The 14,493-nt window shown below is 42.4% G+C and overlaps 1 protein-coding gene across 9 annotated transcripts in view; it reads right to left on the bottom strand.

Annotated features, from left to right (window-relative positions):
• Positions 1-14,493, bottom strand: part of LOC117775372 (inositol polyphosphate-5-phosphatase A) — a 149,551-nt gene that overhangs the window by 89,739 nt on the left and 45,319 nt on the right. For all 9 annotated transcript variants that reach the window (XR_004616258.1, XR_004616257.1, XR_004616256.1 and 6 more), the window contains exons 3-4: positions 7,757-7,857; positions 7,390-7,477 (exon numbers count right to left, since the gene is read on the bottom strand). Coding sequence is in view for 6 of the 9 variants with exons in the window: in XM_034608456.1 (XP_034464347.1) it covers positions 7,390-7,477; positions 7,757-7,857 (189 nt within the window). In the remaining 3 variants the exon portion in view is untranslated. The remainder of the gene's footprint in view (positions 1-7,389; positions 7,478-7,756; positions 7,858-14,493) is intronic.

Genomic DNA, 14,493 nt, shown 5'->3' on the forward strand with positions numbered 1-14,493 from the left:
TCTCAATAGACAGAGGATTATGGAAATCAAAGCTGAGAGATTAGCTAATGGGAATATAATGGCCACTGACTGCCGGGTCGGCTGGGCCATGCAAATGAAGAGGCTATAGCCTGTGGCGGAGGAAGAATCGATATGTATGGACAAAGTGCTGGCCGGCGATAGCGCTAAATCAGTAATGCTGCACAGACGTACACGTATGAGCACACACAGGCATACAAGCACACACACAAACACACAGAGTGAGGGCCTGACGCCAGCAGACAGGAGTGAGCTTTCAGCGGGAGGACCCGGCTCAAGTGGGGAACCGGTGATATCGCCAGCTCGGGCCCCGCTCGCTCTCACTGATGTCAACAGGCAGCATGTGATTCTCCACGATGCCTGGCACTCATCCCCACTGACACAGCACTGAGACGGTGATACAGGCCCGGCCCCACTCGCCACGCTCCATCAAATATCTATTCATCGCGCCTTGGCCCCAAAACAGAACAAACGTCCTTGTGCACAATCAATAGTGCGGCGACCAGGACGGCCAAGTATTACGGCAGCATTTAGATACCCTAAATAGTTTATTTTGCTTCAGACTCTGGACAATCTGGCATCTGCCATTTAGGATGTGTGGATATTAACCTTCCTCGGATGTATGAGGTAAAGCGGGTGTCGTAAAACGCAATTGACTGGGACACATGACGGCTTTCATCATCAAACTAAATGGAACATCTCCTCTCTTATATATCAGAATACCAATTCTGGGCATGTCAGAAAAATTTCAATTTCAGGTGGGAGCGGCAGGACTCCGGCTCCCCGCGCCTGGCCTCTCCCCTCTCATTTTCATTCCTGCCCGAGTGGCCCGACCATTCATCAGGACCCGGGCAGAGGACACCTCCCGCCTGCTCACAAATGCATGGAGCAGGCAATAAAATTAACCTTGTGGCAATTGTTTTCCCACCCGTTTGATGGCCCCGTGTCAGCTCATCTGTTACCGCGGGAAGGGAATAAAAAAGTCAAAGCTCGGATGTGCAAATAATTATGACTCTATAGGGGAGGTGGATGTGTGTGTGTGTATAGGGGTGTGGGGTGGGGGGGTGTACCTGAATAGAGCCGAGCTAATGGCAGAATATGAAGTCAAAACCCGATCAATCAGCGTTAGAGAGTAGCTGAAAAGATGGTTGTTTGTTGATTTGTGTCCGTGAACAATAAAAAGCATCAAGAGGCTGAGTTGTACTATGAAGACAACTCAGCAACAAGATGGTGGGATTTTTATTTTTTGTACAGTTCAGCTAGCCACCATCCCTGACCCGGTCCTCTCGCTGGGCGGGGAGGGACAAGACGGAGGAGAGGGGAGGGTACGCTGTGGAGGGGGGGATAAAAATCCTTCAGAGGGTGTTTATTTGCTCTCAACACCTCCTAAGCGATCAATATTTTTAATTTGGGTCCGAGTTATTATTTTTCACATCACTGCGCCGGGGAGCAGAGTAAAGTGGCTCATATTTTAGCACTAAAAAGATCGATATGACAGGCTCACCTTCACTCTGCCCCCTCGGTGGCTGGGGGCCGCACATCATAATGGACGGTGGCGAGGTACACCCAGCCCGCCTCATGCTGGAATCACATCATTATCTGTGGACCCCCACCCCTGCACGCAAACACACACACACACACACACACTCACACACACACTCACACTCACACTCACACACACACACACACACAGATACATACCGCACCCTCCACAACAGGACAACAACACCTCCACCTCTAACACAACTGATTTACTTCCCTCGGCTACATCCCATCAAAACACACACACGCGCACACACACAGTTAAACACTTTATCAGAGCTCTGTTTATGGGGAGACGCTTGGTGTGAGTTTGTGTGAAGTGTGTGTATGTGTGTGTGTGTGAGTGTGTGTGTGTGTGAGTGCAGTCCAAAGCCCAGTGCAGTGATGATCCAGGAGGGCAAAAGGCTCAGTTCTACAGATCCGACTCCTCGTAATAAATGCATCAATTTCTCCACCTCTTTACACAATCCATTAATTATATCTACATTTTCAGTCAAAATATTTTCACACGGAGGGGGGGGGGGGGGGTGGTTACCCACTCCCTCTGCCTCATAACTCAAGTCTGATGGCAGTTTCATTGATTGTCGCTCAACACATGTCCAGAGCGTGTGCACGTGTGTGTGTGTGTTCTTTTCTGTGTGCATGCTAGCTTATGTGTTTGTTAGGCTTCGTCGCTGTATACGTGTGTGTCTGCACTTAAGTCTGCCCCGAGAGCATGAGTGATGGCCGAGGAGAGTTATGGCCCGGCGATATTACCGAGCTGACATCTACTCCATTCAAGTGGCCTCAGTCGGTGCCGTACTTCTCACCATATTGAAATAAGAGCTCTCTTAGATTTAGTTTGCAATATTTTAACCTGCTTTATATGCCTGCTGCGGTCTTTTTAAACACGGAGCGGGGGGGTGGTGGAGGAGGCAGGGGGAGGAGGGCTGCTCCTGCTAGTTAACCTCCGTGTGTAAAACCAACAGACTGTACACAGACCCCTCCTCTATGACCCCACTCTCTCTGGAAAGTATATAATCTCTATATGCAACCTGGATTTGTTTCATCATAAAAAAAAAAGGTGGAACAGGGGGAGGATGAGATACATTAAAAAGAAAGAACGAGGGGGGAAAAAAGGCGTTAAACGTGGGTGACACATATTTCTGGGCAACACGGTAAACACACTCACGCCGAGTCCCTGTCAGCACAGAGGGACACTAAGTGTTCATAAATTCCTGGCCAAGCAGAGCGGTACTGATGATTGCATTACAGCACGCTGCCTCCGGAGCAGAGTGAGGCCGAGCTGCTGGCAGCGACTGACAGCGCTGCTCCGCTGACCACAGATCAGGAGGCAGGAAAGGCAAGAAAACAAATAAATAAATAATTAGGCATTTGGCTGATCCTTAATGATTTTGTTGAAAGTATATAAATTAAGAGGCTATAGACTCACTATCAAACCAGCAACTTTATAAAGACATCCTCAATGAATATTTCTTTTTTTCTTTTTTCCCTCAATAGGATTTGTTTGTTCAACCTTGCTTGAGGAAATTAGTCTTTTACCACTTGATGAGACTGATATCAGTATTTAAACACAAAGAAAATATGGAGCAGTTCACCTCCTGGTCTGAGACTCGAAACCACAATTCAGAAGATTGTAAAATTGTGTGTTAAATTCTAATAACAGAATTTGTTTGTATCTAAATTATAATTGCTGGTATTATTGCTTTATGTTGTGTTTCTTACTTTATATTTTGATGTCACACCATTAAAAAATTTACAACACCATATTTTGTATCTTCTGCTATAGCATGTAAGTAAAAACAACCTGAGAACATAAATTATGTTTTAAAAATGTTCTTCTTATATTCTGAATTCTAGAAAATTGGCAGCTTTGGAAGGTGCTTTTCTTCTCTTTGGCTTTCTTAAAGAAATTGGCTGATGTAAATGTTTTATATTCAAATTGTTAAGTCGAGTCGTTTTGAATAGTACTGAAAAAAAAACAGGTTGCTTTAATATATGCTGAACAAAGCATTGAGGAGTTTCCCCTTAAGTTTCAAATGTGTGTTTCTGCTCTTTTTGTTTCTTTTGCTCTCCTCTCTTTCCCTTCCTTAATTTTTTCTGCACTGCAGATTATAAACTAATTATAATCTGTGTGCCATCCTGTTCTTATTTAATCATCTGATAATCTTAGGAGAGCTTGTTTACTATGAATAAATTGTTGAAATCCTACTATACTTCAGAAAAGACCCGTCCTTGGTGGTTGTGATTTAAAGTGCATTTCAATTTATATGAAATTTATTAAATTCAAAGTAAAATTAAGTTTACATGCAGCCTAAAAGTTATACCTATCATATTCAAAATAATGTTTTATATGCAAACACACTACTTTTAAGTCACATTCACTGTTACCTGCTTTTCATTTGACGTCTCTCACAATTTGTAGTTGTTATTCAAACATCAGACTCTGACTCCATTAAAATGAAATGAAAAACCATTGACACGCACGAAGGCTTGATTTGAACTTTGAGTGTGAGTGTTATTAGATCCACAAATTAGCCAGGACAAAGAGCTCGGACACTTAAACGCTGTCTGCGAGGGTGGAAATGTTTGCAAGAACATAAACATGCATTCTCACACACACAGACACGCACGCACAGAGGCACGGTTTAAAAGGAGACAGCGGTGTCCTGTCAAGCCGCAGAGCCTGATTTATCCTCTGCTGCTGCTCTCATTCCTGTCCTGCAGACCACTGACATGAGGGATGCCTTTAATTTCCCATTAAAATGCCCTGGAACAACTGAGGGCCGAGGAGGCAGCGTGCACCGCGGTGTGTCACTGTCTGTGTATGTGCATTGCTTGATTGGACGGTGTGTGGCAGGCGAGTGTTTGCGCATGAAGGTTTGCAGGCGTTTCCGTGAACCTGCACAGACACCGGAGTGCGAGCGTGCGTCGGGAAACGCTAACATCAGTGCACATCATTGCAGATGACACGGGGCTGCGGCAGCTCCCGGGCCAGGCCCACGATAAATATTAATGGCCAAGAACAAGTGGATTGGGAGTTGAGTTATCAGGGCGGGCCTTCCTAATTGACATTTTACCTGCTGTATACCTTAACAAGGCTGTAAAACACCGGGCCCGGCCTCAGCCGTAGGGGGGACGTGTCAGTCAAGCTCTTCCCGATCACAGCTGCCCTCCTCTGGGAGGAGAGGAGGAGCTCCACGGTTCAGATTCAGCATCATGGTGCCACATGCAGCATTTCAACACCAACAAGTTATCAGCATGTATAATTTGAAGAAATTAAGTAAACAAGGCTCCAACTTCTTTTAGTTTATACACAGCAGTGTGCTTCATCGATCAGCAGGTTGGATTTAAGGGGAAATCAGTCACATTTCACATATTAACTGTTTTTACTCAACAAATAATAAAATAGTTAATTTCTGGACAACTTTTATGATTCATTAACTGATTTTTGCTTATCTTTGTCTTTGTGTTTGAAATGCAATTCAAAAAGACGGCTTTTAATATTTCGGATATGTTTGGATGAGTGATTTATTTATTTTCAAATTGTATTTACTCAATTAATCCTTACTTCATAAAATGAATGAAAACCCTGAAGCCATCACAATTCAGCAGTCAAAAGAGATTAAAAATTCTATAATAGAAGACAAAAGAAAAACAAGAAATACTCGTGTTTGACAAGCTTTTGGTCATTTTTGAAATGAAATCAAAATAGAAACTGATCCAGTTTGTTTCGATAATCTAATTGATAAACTAATTTCCAGCTTTAATTGCTGTTGTAAAACAGAAGGAGATTCTTTCATAACTGAACTTCAGACTTTGATTTATCAATCACATTCCTCTGACACAGGGATGTAGTTCAAACACACTCTCACACTGAGCAGGCATGTAAACACTGTGACAGGCCTTTACCACGCACTCGCTACATTACTACACTCCCGCTCATCCAAAACATTCACTTGGCGGCTTCCAAAGAATCCCCACACACACACACACACACACACACACACAAACACACACACACACACACGTAAACTGCATACAAAGACGCAACAAAAAACACACACTCATCCAAAGTGGAAGCTCTGGACCCAGAAAAAGTGTTCCCACTTCCATTATCTGAAAATTGACAGGCGAGGCAGACAACAAACAATTATCCCCGGAGCACAGGGGGGAGAGAAAAAATCGAAGACTGAGAAAACAAATATGGGTGATGTCATCAAAGCTAAATGGCAAGCCCTGTGTGAGAAAGACTGGAGAGTCTCTTCATATTTACTGTTGCCGGGATTTTCAATATCAACATCATAGAAAGCACATCAGATGTTTCTCTTTCCACTGACTGCTTCACAAAGAGACGCACAAACTGCCATCTCTATTTGACGAAAATGAGAACACAACAAAAAGGTTAATCTATAGACAAACACCATTAAATAAACAGCTCATGATGCTGGGATATTAGCGGGAGCTTATATGGAATGGCAGATAATTATATTTTCTAAAGGCCAATGTTTGTAATATTTTTTTGAAAAGAGCAAATGGGACTCAGTGGGTGCTGTGATTTATGAGCGTTTGTAGAGGTGCAGCGTAGCGTGGTGATAAGGCCAAAAACATGGAGGAGAACCACAAGCGACTATGACTCAGTGATCACAGAAAAAACCCGGACCAGGATCCACACCAGGAGCTGTTTATTGTGCTACTGTCCTTTTTCCCCCTACATTATCACCTGGGGACGCACAGAAGATCATCGGATATGCAGCGTGTCAATCGAGCATCAGACATAAAACTACACTTAAATCCACACTTGTTGTAATCCACTCGATGAGCACAGGGTTGAAGTGGCTGCTGCTCAGATTGAGTATCTGGCGCCACCAAGAGGCCAGATTAAAGACTGCTGCTAAACTGTGGGACATATGAACGCACGACACGGGGCCAATCGACAACATTAAAAGTTCTGTCACAAAGATACTTTCCTAAGTGGTCATATTATATTCATAGATATCAGTAATATTTGTTGATGTGTCAGTTGAACAGGAATCATTTATATATTTATATAATATATTTGAAGATGACTGTATGGTGGCCTAATATGTATCAGTGTAACACATTATTCCACAACTGGACAATTGGACTTATTTTACAAAAATAAGCAAGTTCATATATTTGCATTGGTTTTAAGTTTAATTGTTTAAAGTGTTTAAGTGTTTTTACTATATTTTGAATATTAATTTTAGATATAAGATCACCTGTATATTTATTTTAAAGTTTTGATAATAAGAACTAAGAAGGTAATTTTAACGAATTCAGAATTGTTATTATTACTATGTTATTATTTTCATAAGGATAACTTAAGTATTAACTTCGCAGCTGACACCTGAATTATTCCCAGGTGTCTTCTGCCATCGTGTGGCCACTTGTTGTCATTGCGGCTTGAATGAAAAGTGGCACATTACATTATCAGGTTTCATAAACTCATGAGATCAGTCTTGAGTTCACTTACATTTAATACATGCAATACCTCTCTGTGTGTAATGATCTCATCATGCATCTGTGTTTAGTGTTTCTTTGCGTCAACCAACAGCTTCAAATCAATAAATTAAAAAATGTTTATTAATACATCTGATATGATCTGTTTTGGCTGATGAGTCTTGAATAAAACAATGGCTTCTACAATTAGCTTCAATCACAAAGAAAACTAATCTTCAACAACTGAAAAATCAAATCAGTGTTGAGGTGCCAATAATTCACCCTTCATCATTTCAAACTCTCGACATTAGTATGTACTTTTTCAGAGAATGCAACTGCACCATTATCGTATGAGACAGCACTCACTGTGAAATGCTCCTGGGATTTGTAGTTCTCATCGAGGTAGATGCGGGCTCTGCTGTACTCCTTCATGGCATCACTGGACAAAAGCTCTCTGATGGACAGAGAACAAACACACAGATATATCAGGGTGTGTCAATCAAACCCCTCAAAAAATCTACGTTTGTCAAGTTGCATCACATTTACAATACTACAACTACTACTACTACTATTAATAATAATAATACATTTTTGCTGCGCTGAAGTACAGTTTCAATCAACCAGTGGGGGGAGTAGTACACTCAGTTGAAAATCTGTCTACTCCTGTTGAGTTTGTAGATAGGTGTTTTCATTATGTTATTATGATCATGGTCACAACAAAGTACAAACTTACTTGACAAAAGTATCCACGTGTGACATGGACGCCTCGTAATTCTTCCCGCCCACCTCTTGACAGTGCACTGCTAAGAAGTGAGGCTTGTGTGACTGGACTGTCTGTGAGGGCAGAGAGAGAAAAACACCAGGTTACAAAGGATGGACAGTGACAAACAGGTCCATTCACTGCAAGTGCATCCATAACAGCTATAACAACACTACAGTCAGCCCACGGGCTCATAATAAACAAAACTTAATTTGAATTATTCAGCCGAGAGCCAAAGCCCCTGCGATTCTTCCTAACTCAGCTGTGTGACATGCCCGTGTATTTGCACAAGACAAAGTGCCTTGCTAATGTAGGCAGGAGGCACTTAGTGAGCTTGTTCCACAAGCACAGCACTGGCCCCTGTTCATCCGCCATCAGGGATGTGCCTGCAGCTCTGTGTGTATGTACAGCAGGGTGTGACAGATGCTCACACGTCACCACCTCTGCTGACACATCACTCGCAAAAACAACTCCTCGGTTCCAGGAACATGTCAGCAACACGTATTACAACGTGTGCAGGATACAGGCTGTTTTAGTCAAGTTAAAAAGGTGGAATTAAGATCAAATTCAGGTATATTATGTTTTCTGCCTCCACAAACGTCTGTCAGTCCGTCAGTCTGTCTGTCTGTGGAATGCGTATCTCAAACCGTTCATGGAATCGATTAGGCAAAATTGAATCAACAGGCGACCAGTGCTCTGTAGCAGTCAGTTGGGATGGGACAGTGAGTTGAACATGTCTTCTTCTACATCCTCAGATAAACTACAGCAGGGGGGTCAAACTTGCAGCTGGATTGATTTTGATAATTATATTATTTTCATTCAGATTCAGATTCATCCATATCAGACTGAGACAAACATTGAGGGGTGTAGCGGTTGCTGATCTCCATAATGGGAACACAATTCATGGAAACACTTCTTTTGCTGCAATGCTTCATATTGAGCTGAATTACAGAGCTTTTATTTTGAAAAGTTGTGAACTTGAGTATGAACAATGTATAAAAAAATAACAGCAGTTAAGTAAACTATTCAAATATATATAAACCACACGTGAACATTAATAAAAACTAATTCAGTTTAATTTCATGCAAAACATGGACTATATCTTCATTGCAGAAAAACCAGGATGGGGGAACACAACGTTTTCCAACTTCACTTTGCACCTTAGACAACATCCAGCACACAAACAATAACAAGTGACAAGGAGTAAATCTGAAGCTCCGGAGCATTAACGCAGGACAAGCAAACACGCAGGTTTTGAACGGGCACTGCATATAAAGAGTGATTCCATATGCAAAGTAAAGTTGTACGATCCACTTTCCTGGAGTCACATGACCTCATGTTACGTCCCTTAAACATGGCGAGGTGTTTGTGAGCACCCCGTCAGTGGTGTTCAGAGTGGCTGACCTCTAATGGAAAAATCAATAGCACTGAGTGATTTACAGTGCTCACAAGCACTCACAGTGCTCGGGCCTAAAGATGGCAGGCGGAGGCTATGCATCAATGTCACCGGGTGCTGGGGAGGGGGGGGGTCTACAAGCGGTCACTAGACTTTGACGGAGCCCTGATACTTCCCCCAGCACCCGCCTCAGCGCTGCATTATGCTCACTACAGGCCCAATCAAATAAAAGTAATGTATGGCAATAACACTATGGATTTTCCATCAACCTATGGCGTGTCACTTAGCTCGATGACCCAGAGGAGGCAACCTACAGTGGCTCAAACTTGGAAAGATTAGTGGACCTATCAACTCGCACGAGAAAAGGTCACACTCTCAAGGAGCCGGCAACTAATGTCAAGCTCAAATGTGACATGTAGGACACACACACACACACACACACACACACACACACACACACACACACACACACACACACACACACACACACACACACACACACACACACACACACACACACACACACACACACACACACACACACACACACACACACACACACACACTAATCGACTGCATTGTATTTATCTTTCCAGGCTGTAAATTCAGATCTACGCTGGCAAACAGAAAGGTGGTAATTTCATTACCAGAATTACCAACGTTATCAGCCCAACGCCAAACAGCATCAGCCACTGACCTTATTTTACACTGCAAAGAACAAATAATAATAATAAATAATAATTCAATCTACCACTGTTAACAAGAAATCCTACTGACATTTGAGCTGAAATATAAACACATTAAATAACCGCATTTAAACAACATGTTTTTCTATGATGGGCAGCAACCGTGGAGCCCTGTCTAAACAAGCCTCGGACAGCGACAGCTGCTGCGACAGTGGTGAGAAAAGCCTGAGAGGCTTGTGACTCACAGAGCTGCTGCCATAGGAGACCATGTACCTCACAAGGATATCAGAAGCCAATGTGTTTGATACGGAGCAGCTTGAGTGTAAGCACTGAATGTGGTTGATGGGTCAACTTAAGTGTGACCCTTGAGTAAAGTGTCAGTTAAAGTACAATGAGTAAACGACTCAGTTCCAGTTCAGCAATTGAAAGGAGTTGAAACGTAAGTCGAAACATACTGGAAGTGATAAGCTGGCCTGAAAGTGTGAGCTGAAGTGGAAGACCCGAAACAAAGTAGTGACAGATTAAGTGTATGAGTCGAAAGGAGACGTCAAGTGTCGGCTGGCGTGTAAACACAGAAAGCAATTGAAGCTCAATGGGTTTGGACAGGGGAGGTTTCTCAGACTTGTTCCTAACAATTCATAATCATCATAAACTTAAATGAAACAACGTACAAAAAAGTGCATAAAGTCTTATCTCAGTGCCCCTTTAGTCTCTAACAAAAACACTTTGCCTTGTCAATGTCCACGTGCCATCATTCCATTGTAAAATAGCTATACACTGGCAAAAATCCAAACAACATATATATATAATTAAATATTAGTATTTACTAAATATTAATATTTAGCACCAGCATATCGATAATCATATCTCATGAGTAACAACCATGATATATAGATATATCAATATTTTGTCCCACCCCTATATTCTTATTAATTCCAAAGAAAATAAATGATTTCAGTTTCAGTTTGATTCATGTTGATGAACTGATCAAGTCAAAAGCTGCACTGCGCCCCAGATAAAATCCCCCAGACAAACAGAGGCTTTGATGAGAACTAATCAGGACAGCCTGAATCCCATTTCATGGTTCCCATTTGAAGAAAGGTGATAAATAATCAGAAACATCCGATGAGTTTGTGAGCTGACGTACAACAAGGACTCTTTGCTTTAGTCAAAATCAGAAAAACAGAATCCGATCCCTGCAGGGAAATTGCTTTGTTACAGTTACACAACACGCAGTGAGGAAGTCAAAAAAAAATAGAAACTGTAACACAGAACATGGGGAGACTCAGGTCCAGATGATGTCCTAAGTCTCAGGGTAACAGTGTGAATGACGTAACCACTCAACTGTGGTGCATTCACTGACTCAAAAGCTTCTGTGTAGATGTATTGTGGAAAAATGGGGCTTTGAGATACAATCAGGCCAATTCTCCTAAGATTCATGAAATGAATGCTTGAATCCTATTAGACACAGTCACCAAATAATAAATCAATGAATTATATGATGATCTCTCACAAAGTGCATTTTTTGTTTGTTTGTTTTGGGGGATCTTTTGCAATTCACATAACTCATGACTGGATGTGGGGACTTGACACAACCACTGGCCTGTGACCAAAGTCCAGACAAGTTTCCAATGCAAATCAGCTGTGGGATTGTCCAATGCAGTGTGGTTGTGATGCAAAGCAGGGATTACGCTATCGAAGCAGTGACACCCGATTGACATTTAACCCAGGATACTGCTCACGTGGAGCAGGCAAATGACGCTGCTTTGCTTATGTGTAAAAGACTGGGATATCCTGAGACAGAGCAGGAGTCGTAAAACAGGATTTGATTGGCTCGCTGGCGTGAGTAATAGGGAAATGAGAAGCAAATACAAATAATCATTGCATGTACCACAGGCTAGTCATATAACAGCGGTGCATTGCTTTTGATTTTCACCTTATTTAGATTCATGCGGTCCAATACAATTCATCAAATCCCAAGAATTTTCCAGCTTTAAAAGCATCTACCTACAAATTCCACAAAGGTCTGTCAGTATGTATGTGAATGCATATCTCACCTTTCATCTTAAGTGCACTGTTGATTTTGGTGCAATTTGGACGTGCTACACCTTCAATATCAATAGAAATTGAATAAAAAAGGGCGACCAGCACTCTGTAGCAGTCAGTGGGGGCGAGGCAGTGTGCTTTCAGTCTGCTCACCAAGTTGACAAGTTCTTCTTCTAAATCCTTGGATAAACTACAGGAGGGGTTGGAAACTGGGTCAAACTGCGGGTCAACTACGCTGCCTGATCATTTTGATCACTTTTATTTTTACACTACAGACTGACACAGACATCCCCATATGCCGTGGGTGCTGATCTCCATCATGGCAACAACATTCATAGAATCACTTCATCTTGAACAATTTGTCTTCAAAGTAAAAGCACAACGTTTGTTTTTTGCTGTAATGCTTAAAATTGAGCTGAATCACAGTTTTTATTTTGAAAAGTTGTGAACTTGGAGATTATGTTGATGCTTGACAGACCCCCAAAACAGCCGGCATGCAATGTATGAAAAAATATCACCAGTTAAGTAAATCATTCAAACTTATATACAATTCACACGTGAACAGTAATGAAGAAAATTTAGTACCTTCCTTTAAAAACATTGACTATGAAATATTTATTGCAAACAAACCTGTTAGGATAAACAGAAAGATGTTTTCACTTCACTCTGCACGATAGACTGTTTACAAAAAGCTCTGCACTCAACGTCCAACACACAAACAGTAAAAAGTGACGGTGTATTGTACGTTGTAGAACTGTCTTTATGAGGATTCACTAATAACAAGGAATAATTCTGAAGTAGCTCCGGAGCATTAACACAGGACAAGAGAACAGAACATTACAAACAGGTTTAGAACAGAGACTGTGCTAGTTCTTTTTTATATTCTAAGACGTGTTTTGTAGCAGGACAAAATCAAACATTCACTACTAACTGTAAAAGCCTGATGGATATTTTAGCACTCTTTCCTGTAATTTGCTGTCTCTGATGTTCATACCAGAACCATACAAGAAAACGCTGAGTGAGTAATTACACTCTGTTATATGAGGCTGCGCATGTATGAGTATGAGTAAGTGCTGGCTGCCAGATGTCACCGTGAGTTTCTCTACACCCCTCCAGCCATACAATCAAAGGTCGATTCCTGTAAATAGTTCAGATGAAATGCTTTCCTTTACAGAGATGAGCTGCAGTTCTCTCAGAACAGACTTAGATCTGCAGACAACTTGGGGCAATTCGGTTTGCTTGGAGCTGCCTAAATAAACTAAACAAGTTACCACAGCAGAGTTTGTCTAAACTGCTCCAAACACGCCCGGTATGAAGAGGCCCTGTCAGACAACACAGCCGCCGCACAACAATCAAGTGCAATGAGAGTTACACAGGGAACAGAATGGGCAGATCCAGAGCAGGATAAAGAGTGAGCGCTGTTCTGTGGTAGCTGGTACAAATCTAAACTATGAGCAAGGTGTGTCATACAATAAATAATTTAATTTCCTCAAGGAATTCCCTCCAGCTGCAGCTGATCTGGTATCTGCAGAGCCATTACCCGTGATAAATAACCGAAGGAAAGGAGATAGAACAGCCGTGGCTTACAGAGACATACAGCATACACATATCACGTATTAAGACAGGTAGGAGTGCACATACCAACATGCAACTTTGCACTACACCCTCTGCTGTAGCTGCAGCTCTGTAAAAGCCAGTTTAACTGCTTTTATTGTTTATTTTCCAGGATGCTGCAGTGGAACTATGTGATGATTTTTTCTGAGAAAAAAAGACAAATGACAGCTCATTCCTCACAAGCAGTAGACTTACTGAGGAATGCCAACAGTTGCCTTGGAGCAGAGATGCATGCATTTTTTGGGGGGTGTTACAGTGGGAACTGACAACGCTGGTGCAGATCCGGTTAAACGCTTCCTGATGACACAGTGTTCCTACATGATTAAAGCAACAATTCAACTCAATGGTTGTGAGAGCGGAGTTCTCCTGTGTGAACCCACCTTTGGAATCTCGCCAAGTCGACTCCCAGCTCAAGTCAGAAGTCACGACACCGAAGGTATCAGACACGCAAAGCTCAAGTTTGTCAATGAAAAACAAATCTTAGTTCATGACGAAACAGCACGCTAACCAATGGACCAGAGGACACAGTGAGCGTATTGTGTGCACAGAAGGGGTCACGATGAAGCTAGCGCAGCGTGGCTGATTGTAGTTAACTCTCGCCGCCACTGCTGGTTGTTCCCAGCCGTGCCGAGTCCAGAGTCTGATGCTTCTTTCCATGACGTCAGCCGGCAGCAGCACAGGGCTGGCATGAGGGTACAGGCCTGGTTCACACAGGGGCACTCCTCTCTCTCTTGCATTCTCTCATGCTTTCCTTGTTCCACAAACACTCTATTACATACACACACACACAGACACACACTTTCTATGCACAAACAGAGTCAGACATGAAACCCTCCTCTGAAGCGCACAAGCCTGCGGCACAATGCAAAGAGAATTCCTCAACAGCCATGACCAGGACATGTTTCCACACACACACACACACACACACACACACACACACACACACACACACACACACACACACACAC

The sequence above is a fragment of the Hippoglossus hippoglossus genome, chromosome 15, assembly GCF_009819705.1.
Source record: "Hippoglossus hippoglossus isolate fHipHip1 chromosome 15, fHipHip1.pri, whole genome shotgun sequence".
Lineage (NCBI taxonomy): Eukaryota > Metazoa > Chordata > Actinopteri > Pleuronectiformes > Pleuronectidae > Hippoglossus > Hippoglossus hippoglossus.